The sequence below is a fragment of the Nothoprocta perdicaria genome, unplaced genomic scaffold (genome assembly GCF_003342845.1).
Source record: "Nothoprocta perdicaria isolate Ctin4 unplaced genomic scaffold, notPer1 scaffold_9, whole genome shotgun sequence".
In the NCBI taxonomy this organism is placed as follows: domain Eukaryota; kingdom Metazoa; phylum Chordata; class Aves; order Tinamiformes; family Tinamidae; genus Nothoprocta; species Nothoprocta perdicaria.
The window spans coordinates 8,772,226-8,784,089 of NW_020456198.1; the positions used below are offsets into that span (position 1 = coordinate 8,772,226).

General features: G+C 53.5%; 1 protein-coding gene across 3 annotated transcripts in view; it reads right to left on the minus strand.

Annotated features, from left to right (window-relative positions):
• FLNB (filamin B) overlaps window positions 1-11,858 on the minus strand; it is a 72,275-nt gene extending 60,417 nt beyond the window's left edge. For all 3 annotated transcript variants that reach the window (XM_026052713.1, XM_026052715.1, XM_026052714.1), the window contains exon 1: window positions 11,579-11,858. In XM_026052713.1, coding sequence (XP_025908498.1) covers window positions 11,579-11,687 — 109 coding nt within the window. In that variant the 5' untranslated portion in view covers window positions 11,688-11,858. The remainder of the gene's footprint in view (window positions 1-11,578) is intronic.
• Between the last annotated feature and the right edge of the window lie 6 nt (window positions 11,859-11,864).

Below are 11,864 nucleotides of genomic sequence, written 5' to 3' on the forward strand. Positions count from 1 at the left end.
GCGGCGGCCGCCAGCCCCGCACGGTGCCGTGGCAGCCACCAGCCTCACGTTGCGCCGCGGCGACCGCCAGGTCTTCACGGTGCCCACCGCGGCGGCCACGAGCCCCGCACGGTGCTGTGGCAGCCACCAGCCTCACGCTGTGCCGCGGCGACCGCCAGGTCTGCACGGTGCCCACTGCAGCGGCCACGAGCCCCGCACGGCCCGGCATCCCGGCCCAGCGGCCGCGCTCCGCTTCCCRTGGCGGCCAGGCCTGCTCCCGGGCGCCCCAGCCAGGGCACTCGTCTGCAGCAGCAGCAGCCCCGCGTGCTCAGCAAGGCCACACGGAGCTCTGTCGGGAGCCGCTCACACGTGACGGGCTCCAGGCCCGAGCCGAGGGGCCCGCGAGGCTCCACCATCAAGGGGGCCGCTCATCTCCAGGACCGCGGCTCCACGCGCCTTCGAGGCTCCGGCACCCACGAGCTCCCAGCTTTCTCGCAGGTCTCCAGGGACAGCAGCGCTACGTCCCACCACAGAGCCCCCGTGCTCACTCTGCAGCCTTGCTCTGCTCACGTTTGTGAGCCTGTTGTTCTCTGCATATTTAAAACCACGTAAGAAATACAGCAGTGTCTCCAGGGGTGGCTCCAGGGGAAGGATTGCAGCYGTGCTGCACGACACACGGCTCCAGGATCCCCTCCGCAACGCCACCCCATCCCACGCCAACCAGCAGGGCGCGAGTCAGAGCACCAGCCTGGCCACCCTCGAATGCCCTGAAGACAAGCTCATCTCTTAGGATGTCAGGGAAAAGCTCCATTAGGAATGGGACAGATCAGTCAACACTCCCACGTGTCCCACAACAAGCAGCAATACATCTCTGCCCTCGTTAGCTTAGCTATCATTAACATTTCTACACATATGCACAGGCACCCCATGGGCCTGCTAGTCAGTTCCCAGAGACTAAATCCATGTTATCCCAGAATATACTGCACACACATCCAGAGAGAGGTGAGTCTCATTGAGCCGGAGCAAGACCAGTCTGCCCTCCTACGATTCAGAACTTGGCTCCTGTGCCCACACCCATACGTTCCTTAAGAGAACTTTCGAGGCTGCTAGGTTAGGTATAAAGTTAAGCTGATTTGTTTAGCATCATTTCCTTAATTTTACTATGACAAAGAGCTTAGTAACATGCCTGGCTGTTGCCTCCAGACAGACAGAACCAGAATGACAGAGACTTGTCCTGATCCTGCTTGGGGCCAGGCCTGCTCATTTCAGCTTCAATGCTCCAGCTTCAACACTTCTGCTGTACACATACCGTTTCAGAAACATTATTTCTTACAGGCACAGCAGGAAACATATATATATATATATATATATAAACTATTCTGCAGCTTGTATTAAAGTTGGTTAATTAAAATATTAAAGCTTCCTCTGCCTTGGGCAGCATATACAACCAATAGCTGCAGCAGTTCATATTAAACTTCTTACTTTCACTCCTTGCAATTAAAACCCATTAGATGCACATAAAAATCTGAAGCTAAACTATCCATAATAGAGAAGATACTTCCTTATTTTTAAGCACTGAGCTCAGAGCTATGCTCTACTACCACAGCAAAGCCTGTGGGAGATGTGAGGCAGAATTTTGGCTCCTGATGCCAGGGATGCATCCCCGCTTGGATTGTGGCCGTTTGGAAGAGCTTTAAGTTCGTGCAGCTCCAGACATCCTGGTTGTCCCCAGGGCCCGAACGAGCAACTCCTCACTCCAGTCCATCTCTGCTGGCATGGCAGCCTTGCCTGTCAGTCCATCCTCCCAGCTGTCCTGCAGTGCTGAGGCATGTGGCAAGCCCCAAACCCACAGCCCAGCACCATTTTGCATGTATGTCTTGCACAGAAAGAGGCCATTAGCCCATTCTGCAAGAATTTAAAACCTGTGGAAGCTGAGAACTTGCAGGTCAGATGCTTCTAACGGAAGCCCATGGTGAGATGAGGAGCTCCCAGAAGGCATGCAGAGACACAGGCCAAACTCAGCCCTATCTCTGAAAGAAAAAAAAAAAAAAAAACCCAAAAAACACAACGTAATAGTCTCAAGGTCACCCCTGGGTGCAAGTCCGGAGCTTTGGCCAGTGAGTCAGAGCTCATACTAGAGCTTGATTCATTGGAAAGAGAACCAGCTTGGGAAGCCCCTAAGTTCCCAGCAGACATCAGAGGGGAGCTCTTCATGACACTGTAGGCAACGGGGCCAAGTTTATTCCAGTGATGGCATAACAGCATTTCAACTTTCAAATTTCACTCCGTTAGGAGACATGAAAGYGTCTCAGATCAGGGTCCTGTACACTTGACTTCCCAGGCTGCATCTCATTCATATTGAGAAAAGCCTAACATATTCAATAATCTTTGGGACCTATGTTTCACGAGCCAAGGCTCACAGTAGTAAAGCTGCTAGTGGCGAGAGGGTTAATTCTCTCTGGGACAAGGACTCTACATTAGCCTTGTTCAGGAGTCCCATATGTTCCTGTCTTTATAGCTGCAGATGTCTGCAAGTCATTAGCTTGTTCAGTAATGCTCACTTAGCAGCCACTAATCATCTAGCTATGACAGCACCAAGGTCAGGGCTTTGCCTTCCACGCTTTAAAGTGGTATGAGTTGAATGAAAAACTGGCCTTCTTCCCCCATCCATTGGGGGAGAATCTGGACCACAGGGAAGACAAGTCCAGAGTTACCCAACTTCTTTTTTTGGGTGCAAAAACTCTAATTGGCTACCTGTAAGCCATGCCTGCTTCTGTACAGCTCTGCAGAGTACTTCATGTGTCCTGGCCTCGTATCTGCAGGCACTTCTGCCTAGTTTGAGTAGCCTGTACAGTCTTACTTGGCTCTTAGCAAACAACTGAACTGACAACCCTTGCTTACTATTCAGGCTAGGTCAGGACAGTACTATCAGTAGAAAATCTGCTTTATCAACATAGAGCTACCCTATATCAACAGGAGTCTTTTGCTAATATTAGTTGTACTGGATCTGTGGTAAAAGTTCTCCTCTCTCTCATCACTTATATTTGATGCAACTCCTCAGCTCTCCAGCACGTACCTATATCCTCTACCGCTAAGACCGAAGACTCAAAGACACTTCAAACGCTAGACACTGGGCACTTGTATGAGTATGCGGGGCCACATGCTCCCACGGAGCAGTTTGAGAGGTCCTTGACTGATTAAAGGCAACAAATCTACTGTAAACTTAGCAGCGTTAGGGTGGAAGTGCGAACACACGCACTGCAAAGGGGGACCAGTCCCAAGTCAAGAGCATTAAGTCTGAACTGCTACCAAAGGCATCTACAGGTCGGTCCAAGAGCCTCATTTGTCCTCAGATCAGTGTCCAACAGTGACAGGCTTGAGCTGCAGTACCGAAAGTCACCACTTTTACAAGTGACACCACATTCTTCTCTGAACAGTCACCAGTTTTTTCTGTATAGTTATATTTTTACCAAAAATTTAAGTTACCAGGAAGGATTAGTCCTCCAGAGACGGCTAAAGCTGTTTCTATTTGACTTCTAATTAGAGCATTGATTTTGTTCTAGCAGTTACATAAGCTATCAGCTATTTTCACGCAGCTACAGTGTTAATCAACAGCCAGAACAAAGCTGAAACAATGCGATCGGCATCCCAAGTCTTCCCACAGTTGGTATGTTAAACCCGTGCGGAGACCGGCTCTGCCCCCACGGTGGAATTTGATTACGAGCCGCGTGACGAGCGAGCGACAAGGGAGCAGAACCACTGCTCCTAACAACCCGGCAGCCCTGCAGGAGCARCCAGGTGTTTGGGCAGGCCGGTGCCAATGAGCTCGGGAGTCACAATCCACAAAAGCTCCTCTTCTTAAAATCCATCGGGGGATTTGTTTTTCTTCCTTGCACTAAAGCATCTTTCCCATATTTGTGAAATAACTCAGACAAATGCAGACTAGATTAGTCAATTTAAAGCTGGATCAAAAACACTCGTGCTTTAGAGTACCTAGGGAGCAGTAAACAGAATTATTCAGGGCCTTGCAAGGAGAACAAAACCTTGATGAAATTCACTAACTAGAAATATGAAGTAACACTTGTGCTGTCAAGACAACAGTTTGACACCAGCTTGTTTAGCAAGCCAGTATTCTCCATTCTGTCATAGGAACTAAAAGAAAWCAGATAAATCCAAGATGTGCCTCATATCATGAGAAATACAAGTGTTATTTGTCACACTGACAGTTCCCAAACAGCAAGACAAAGTGAAACCATAGGGCCCTATTATTCCCATTCCCGTTGTTTTGGGCTTTCCAACAGGGCGGTCCAAGCATGGAGAGGGAGCCACTATCAGCGGAGAGGGAATGGAAGTAACCCTTCRGTGCAGAACATGCCCAAAGCTGAAGGCCAAGCCCAAGCTGTGCTTCTGCCTGTTTTAGTCTTAGATTATCTCCCAGAACTAACTTACTGGCACGTCCCTTTTGGAAGTCCAATAAAACTGTATGGCATCTATGCTGCAAGCGTGATACAAGAAAAATGGGGTACAAAACACGTGGACATACTAATTACAAGGAGGACGAGTTACCGGGGGTTGGTATCTGGTCAAGGGGAAGGGCACATTTCTCCTGTTTGAATAACCCCCAGGTTCACATATCGCGGCCATCTGCTCGGAGCACACAACTCTGCTATCCCAGCCCCACGCGTTGTGCGTTCTGCTGCACGGCCCAAAAGCCGCCGTTCAAAAGCCTGTTTACATGACACAGTTCACGAGTTGCCACCTACGGCTCGTTTTAGGCCCACCAACCATGACGGCGCCTTTAGCCCAGGCTTAGGAACACACACAAACACGCTCTGCCTCCTTACAAGGGTAGCCATAGACTAATCAAAACCAGCAGGCAGCCACAGAGGAGCTCCGGCTGGTCTGACGCGGGGTCCCAGGACAGCACTGCAAGCTGCAGGGCCGAGCAACACTGTCCCGTGCAAGAAAGTGCAATGCCAACACTGCCAGGATCGCATGTGTGAAGGCTCAGGCTCGTTCGCAGCAGCCACGYAGGGCACAGCAGGAACGGAGCCGCAGCACCGACTGCTCAGCGGCGCTCCCAAGCTCTGGGATGGCTACAGCCGACTCCAGCACACCCACACTGCTCGCTTGCTGCCTCCACGGGTCCATTACCAGGACCTGCGCTAGCTGGCACAGCTGTTGCACCTTGCCCTCCTCCTCTCTGCGGCGTGTTCCTTTTCCTGCAGGTTTTGGGGTGGGAATCAATCTGCATCCACCTTCCCTCCGAGAGCATCCAGCTTTCAGGAGAGCTTTGACTCACACTGGAGTAACTCGATGCTCCGAAATACAGAATTATGGCTTAGGAGCACCCTGAAGCTGCAGCCCATGGTGCCAGGCCACCTGAGCCCAGAGCCTTGAGCGACTGAGACCAAGTGCCACCAGCAGGGTCCTTCATGCCACCAGCCACTGCTATTAGACGAGCTCATCTGTCCTTTCATAAGGAAGACCCCTGCCCAGATGCTCAATGCAATGTCTCCACCACCAGCACCACTTTACCAGGTTGATCACAAAACAGCCGCTACATTTCACTGACCCAGAGAAAGTTGCTCCAGTATCAGCCGAGGTTATGCCTTAGAATGATTAGAGATTTATGCCCCCTGTTTATTAATTCCTCCTAATCAGATTAGCTGCCGCTCGTGTCAGTTGTTAGGAGCTGTAGAGGACCATTACCTAACAAACTCGGAGGAAGCCTCATTAAGAGCCAGAGCACGCAGCCATACGAGTGTCACCATTTCTCTCGGGCGGTTTATTAAAACCCGAGCCCCCTTTGTTGCAAGGGCAGCATCAGCAGGACATCCAGATGCCCCCGTCCATCCCGCGAGCGCAGAGGGGACTCTGCTGCTCCCTCCGGGGCGGTTTTAAGACAGGGGAGCACTGGGTGCATTGCTCATACGAGGGGATGTCGTGCAAGGCCAGGCAGCTTCCTCGGGAGCTCGGCTTTGTGCTGCACAACAAACGCTCCTGCTCTTCCTGCAGGGCTGTATTGGAGCTGGAGCGCACTAGCTGGGTAGAACAGCACATCCCACACCTTTAACTGCTACGTTAGCCTCCCAGGTGCTGAGAGCAGAGGAGCTTTCCCACCAGAAATCAGTCTATMAACCGCAGAGCCCACAGCAGAGCCACACTTGGCTCTGAGGTACCAGATGCGATGCAGAGCTCAAGGCTAGCGGCAGGAAGGGACGGAAAGCTCCAGCCTTGTCCCCAGCGCAGCCAGGCACAGCAGTGCTGGAGGCCAGAGGACCAGCTGGTCATAACCCAGCGTACAGGCGCCGCAAGGCCTTCAAGCACAGGATCTTGGACTTGCCTCATCAGCCCCTTCACAACAGCTCAGCCCCTTGCAGACAAGCTCAGTTTGTCCCGAAACAACCGCCCCGAGCCCCGGTTCCTCGGAAGGAGGTGGGGTGTTGAGCCCAGGGCACCTCACCCAGGCGGATGAGGGGAAGGGTGGGGAAGGACGAGCGCTAACGGCCGCTATCCATAATGCAGAAGCAGAGAGCACAGCTTTCACACGCACAGTATTCTGTGCACAGAACCAAGAACGGAAGACTTGACATTCTGAGAAAACCACCGAAAGAGGCTCTTCAAACACACCCATACCAAGCTCTAACAGCCAAACCCAGGTCATTAAGGATTGCAGCTTAATTTCATTGCAGCTTAATTTCATTCCAGTAAACAGCTCCAGACCCTCAACACACAGCGGGTAGGAAAGGAAGAGGGGTACATGCACAGGCACTTGAGGCTGAGCACTGCGCACATAAGCATCACCTGCAACACTGCATTTCTTTGACGTGTTTGCGTGGTGCGTATGAGCAGCCAGAACTTAGCAAGCCCTTGTTCAGACCCCAAGCTAGCAGCACTAAATCTGCTTCTGAATAGCAGAGAGAACACAGAATTCCTCTAAAGCTTAAGGGATTCGGAGAGCATTGTTTTACTTTCCATCGCTTGCAGCAGGCACCAAACAATACTGAGAATGCATAAGCATGGCCACACACAAGGCTAACCACATTCTTAGATTACAATTGTAGGCTAGGAAAATAGTTATCCTGACCCATTTAAAGATCCCATGTAAGTCAATACACAACACAGCATTAGAATATGGAGCAGTTAAGACTTTAGTCCTTCTTGAATAGCTGGTATTGCTTTCAGTGCCTTAAATAAAAAGGCTGTTTAGCACATTAGTCTAACTCGCCCCAAGTAATTTTAGTGAGGGTTTGATCAGTTTACAAGTTTCCACTGAGATGTAAAGGAATGCAGAAGAGTCCACCTAAGCTACTGTAAGGTTTCCTTTAGCTGGGGGCAGACGCTCGGTGCAAAGCCGTTTCCCYTGGGGAGCGGAGCCCGGCCACTGAAGCTGCAGGTCCGGGGCAGAGCAGCTGCTTTGMGCAACTGCAGCCGCATCCAGGCTCCAGGAGGGAGGCCCACTGTCAGTCGATCAAAAATCATTTGAGAGGGGAAGTATTAAGTGTCATGTTTCCAAGAACCAGAAGCCTGTTTCCAAGATGCACTGGATATTTTCCAAGAAAACAGCCTCCAGGGAAGTCACAGGTAAGTACTAGACAGAACACAAGTGTATTTCAGCTTCCTCCTCGGAATGTGTTAATAGCACCTGGAGCGGGGCTGGGAGACCCTAGGTGTGTACAGGCTGAAATCCCATTTTCTCTTTTCTCAAGCTATTAACTCTAGGTATTACAGGATAATACATTTATGAAGTTTTAGAGGGGCTGAGCTTCCTCTGGAGATTCCAGGTCGGCTTTGCCACCCTGCAGTTTCCATCAAGCCAGGGACCAGAGCTGTTTCCCAGCCATTTTCCTGCCGGGAGACTTTGGAGCAGCGCTAGCACAAAGGYGCAAGCCCAGGTGAAGCTGCTTCCAGCTGTGCACACGCCGAGGCGGGCAGGCTGCTGCAGGGGCAGGCTGCTGCCGCGGGAGCGCGTGCCGCGCATGCCCCGTGACTCGGGCACTAGCCCAAACGCTCTCTGCTGCGCAGGGCGAGGGGGGCAGGCTAGGCCAGGAGACCTCCCTTGCAGAAGGGCTCACTGCTCCGCCTGGAAGCACTGAGCCCATCCCGATCCCCACAAGGCCAGCTCTCTGCACCAGCAGGTCTTTATTCTYAGCGCATACACTGCTCACCCATTTGCTGCTGGCATGGCTCTGCTCCCTTCAAGCACTGCAGTGGGGCTCGTGACCAGCAGAGACAAAACCTAATGCAAAACTACACCCCAGGCTGGCACGGGATCGAGTGCCACAGGAGCAGCAGCACACAGCCCTTGGCTGCTTCCTCCCCTGCACTCACGTGCACCAGCGCTCAGCATCCCACAGCCGCACCGCAAGTCAACGGGCTCGCTCATCTGGCGAAGGGCGGCCCAGCAAAGAGCAACCACACGGTTCTCACTTTCATCCATCTGCCCGCTGCAGTCCGGCCTCGCAGCTCCACCAAACCAAGAAGCCARCCGCTCTGTGCTCAGCCTGGTAGCAACACAGGGCTCAGAGCCGTGAGAACAGCGCAGAGGGGCACCCAKGTGCTCAGGGCGTGTGCAGAAGACCTGTTTTTAACAAGGGCCAGAGAAGATTATCAGGCCAGWCTACGCTGGTCTGCAACTGTGTGTTTCAGACATACAGCCTTGTTCCTAAGCCCAATCAGTTCATTTCTACTGCTTGATAACAGGGTTCCTGAGGACCAGACGAGCACCGYGTCTCAGTCATCTCTCAGCAATTTGCTGCAGCTCTTCCTAAGGTGTGATGCAGCTCCCATACCACGTAACCTCCAGAGCCAGTCTGATCCGGAGGCCGAGAGCAAACCGCCTGTCCTCCACATTCCCAGCACCCTGCTCTCAGCGCCTGTCACGCTGCACGCCACGCTCGGCACCCGGGAACCWGCAGCCCCGTTCAGTGCAGCAGGCAGGGGTGGGCGACGGGGACGCTGCACGCAGCAGTTGTGAGCACTGCACTACCCCGGGGTGGAGAAGCCGCCCCCGACGCTTCCAGCACCGTCTCTAGCGAGCTGCCCGGCTCCAGCTTCGCCCTGCTCTACCACAGATCGCTCCAGGCACGCAGCGAAGCGCACAGAAGGGAACACACTGCATGCCTGCAAGAAAAGCATCTTACAGCTACTAATAGACTATCTCAGCAGTTATTTCATAAGGGGTAAAGCAACTATTAAATGTGTATAAAAAAAACATCGTTGAACATAAAATTTAATTGGTGTCTCTGTAAAGGCAGCTTTATTTTAAATGGGCCAAAAATTGAATGCCAGAAGGCTTGCTACTGAAAATGCTAAAGAGTATGGRTTGCAGTACAGCAGCAGTAACTAAGCCAGAGTGAATGTATTCTATAAAAATCCTGGAAATTAAATAGTGACTGGAACATGTACTGTATCTGTTTAACAGAGATTTGATAGTGTTATTAATGCTAGAAATTAAGCAGTCACAGCTGTCAGGTTTTCCTCACTAATTCAACTCAGAAGCATGCAAGCTGGCCCTAAATCCCCAGGCCCCAAAGAACAACATTACCCTGAAAGCTTTCCATCTACAAGCCTTAACTTAAACATAGTCCTAGACCACGTAACAGCCAAGCTTTTGTACAGCAACATGAAGGAAGAGAAGGAAAAAAGTAGAAAGTTCTTCAGAACATACAAGTGCAGGAAAAATACATACGTATGTGTGTTCCTATAGGGAGGGAGGTAGCTCCTTGCTGACTGACCTTCCCCACAAGCTCTGCTGCGAATGTCCCTCCCTGGCCGCGGGCTCAGGGTGTCTTTGGGGAGTGGTACCCGAATGGTACCCGATGCTACCGCCTGGCTCCGGTTCTGGCACCGCACGGACGGAGCCACAAACGCCCCTTGATGCAGAGGCTGCGCTACGGCACAGGMACCAGCAGCCACTGCAAGCTCCATTTCTTTAAGCTGTGCTTATAACAGCCAGTTCAATGCAATAACAATCTGCAAACCAGGCAAGTCTTCACCTACTCTGCGGCTAAACCCAACCTCTTAATACACTTGTGCTGCTGCAACGGCCTTTCTAGAAAGGAAGTCGCAGGAAACCAGAGCTGACCAGGCTAATGTTGATCTCCCAAGCCAGTATCCCTCGGGAAGCCTCAAAGAGAAGCAGGAAGGCAGCTGGAGCAGCAAGGTTTTCCTAAGGCAAGAACCATACAATAGGAGGGAAACACCATCCCCCTTTCAGTGTTGCAAGCGGTAACGAGTTTTTCCAACAGCTGTGGCGTAAAGGTAAATGCAAACATTAGCAGCCCCAGCAGCTGAAGAGGTAGGCAGCTGCAGTTCTAAAAACCCATTGTGTAAAGAAAATGCACCTCTGGGGAAAGGGCCAGCACCAGCTTTGTTCCTAGAGGGAAGCACGAGAGCCGTTTCCTCCTATGGGCACAGCCGGGTCCCGGGGTCCTCAGTCCTACGGCACCTTTCAGGCCACGGCAGGGCTGAAGCTCTGGGTGCCACCCCGAGCCACGGGTCTCTGGGGAGGACTTGGGGCACCCGCCCTGATCCGTGGGTCTCTGGGGTGCACAGTGTCCCCAGGAGCCTCACCCACCCTGCACAGTTTCTATTTCCTCACTACCGCGGCCAACACCTCTGAGGGGAAACTGCCTTCACCTTGGCACAGAGCAGAGCTGCTAACGGCCTCCCAAAGTCAGCTGAGCAATGCACCGAGGCCAGTGCATTGCACTGCACCAATCCCAACCACCTGGCAGAGACCCCAGATCCTGTGGAGGGATCCAACCCCATCCCAGGCACCAAACCCCTGCTCCGCACACCAGCCACACCTGAGCCTGCGCACGCGTTTCGGGGCCAACGCTGCTTCCCCGAGCYRGCCAGCRGGCACCTCGCAGCTGCCCCGGGGGCTGGCGCACGGCACCAAGAGGGTCCCCRTACACGCTCGAGCTRCCCTTCCGTGGGGGTCCCTTGCGCRGGGTCAGGGCAGCCCCTGCACCTCCCCTACCCGGGCGCTGCGCACGGCGGAGGCAGAGGAGCGGGCGCTGCGCGGGTCCCACGCAGCACGTTAGGCTGCCACCGCAATCAAACACGTGCCGCCCGGATGCTGCCGTTGCCTGCCGGCCTCTACGGAGCAAGGGCGGCCGCGGAGCTGTGACCCGCGGGGTGCCGGCGGCCCCGGAGCCAGCCCGGGAGCAGCCCTGGCGCRCGCGGACAGGCACCAACGGTGCCGGAGCGCCCATAGGCAGCTCTGCAGCTCTTGGGGGGCGCATTTTGGGAAACCACATCCACACAGGACAGAAAACACAGTTTGGTATTACCTGCAAGCAAAACCTCACCTAAAATACTGTAATAAGCACACGTATGTGGAGGCAGCGAGAACAAGGGGGCTGGTGCTCCCTGCTGGCTTTGCAGCCACAGCCCCGCTGCGCACGCCGAGCACACAGCTCTTAAGCAACACTTTGTTGAGCCTCAGAGAGCTGTTCTTCTAGAGAGCAGCGGGGGGAMACGAGGAAAGGGAATAGCGCAGCAGCAATCCCTCCACTTCCCATACCCGCTTCCACGGCGCAGGGAGGGGACAAAGGTCCGCGCAAGGGAGAGCCCCGGCGCCACTCACCGATGGAGACCAGCTTGATGCTCTCGCGCTCGAGGAACTCGAGGGCCACCGAGACGTTCTCGAGCTGCATCTGGCGGAAGGTGGGCCGCTGGTGGTACTTGCGGTACATGTGCTTCTGGCTGAGCACCTCGAGCAGCGCGATGAGGCGCAGCCCGTCGCTCAGGTCGCGCTGCAGGTCCCCGATGCGCTTGTGCACGCACTTGAGGTGCTCGTTGCACCAGCGCGTGAAGGTGTTCTGCTGGATGCGCTTCCAGGGCGCGTCCTCCGCCAGGTCCTTCTCGGTGGC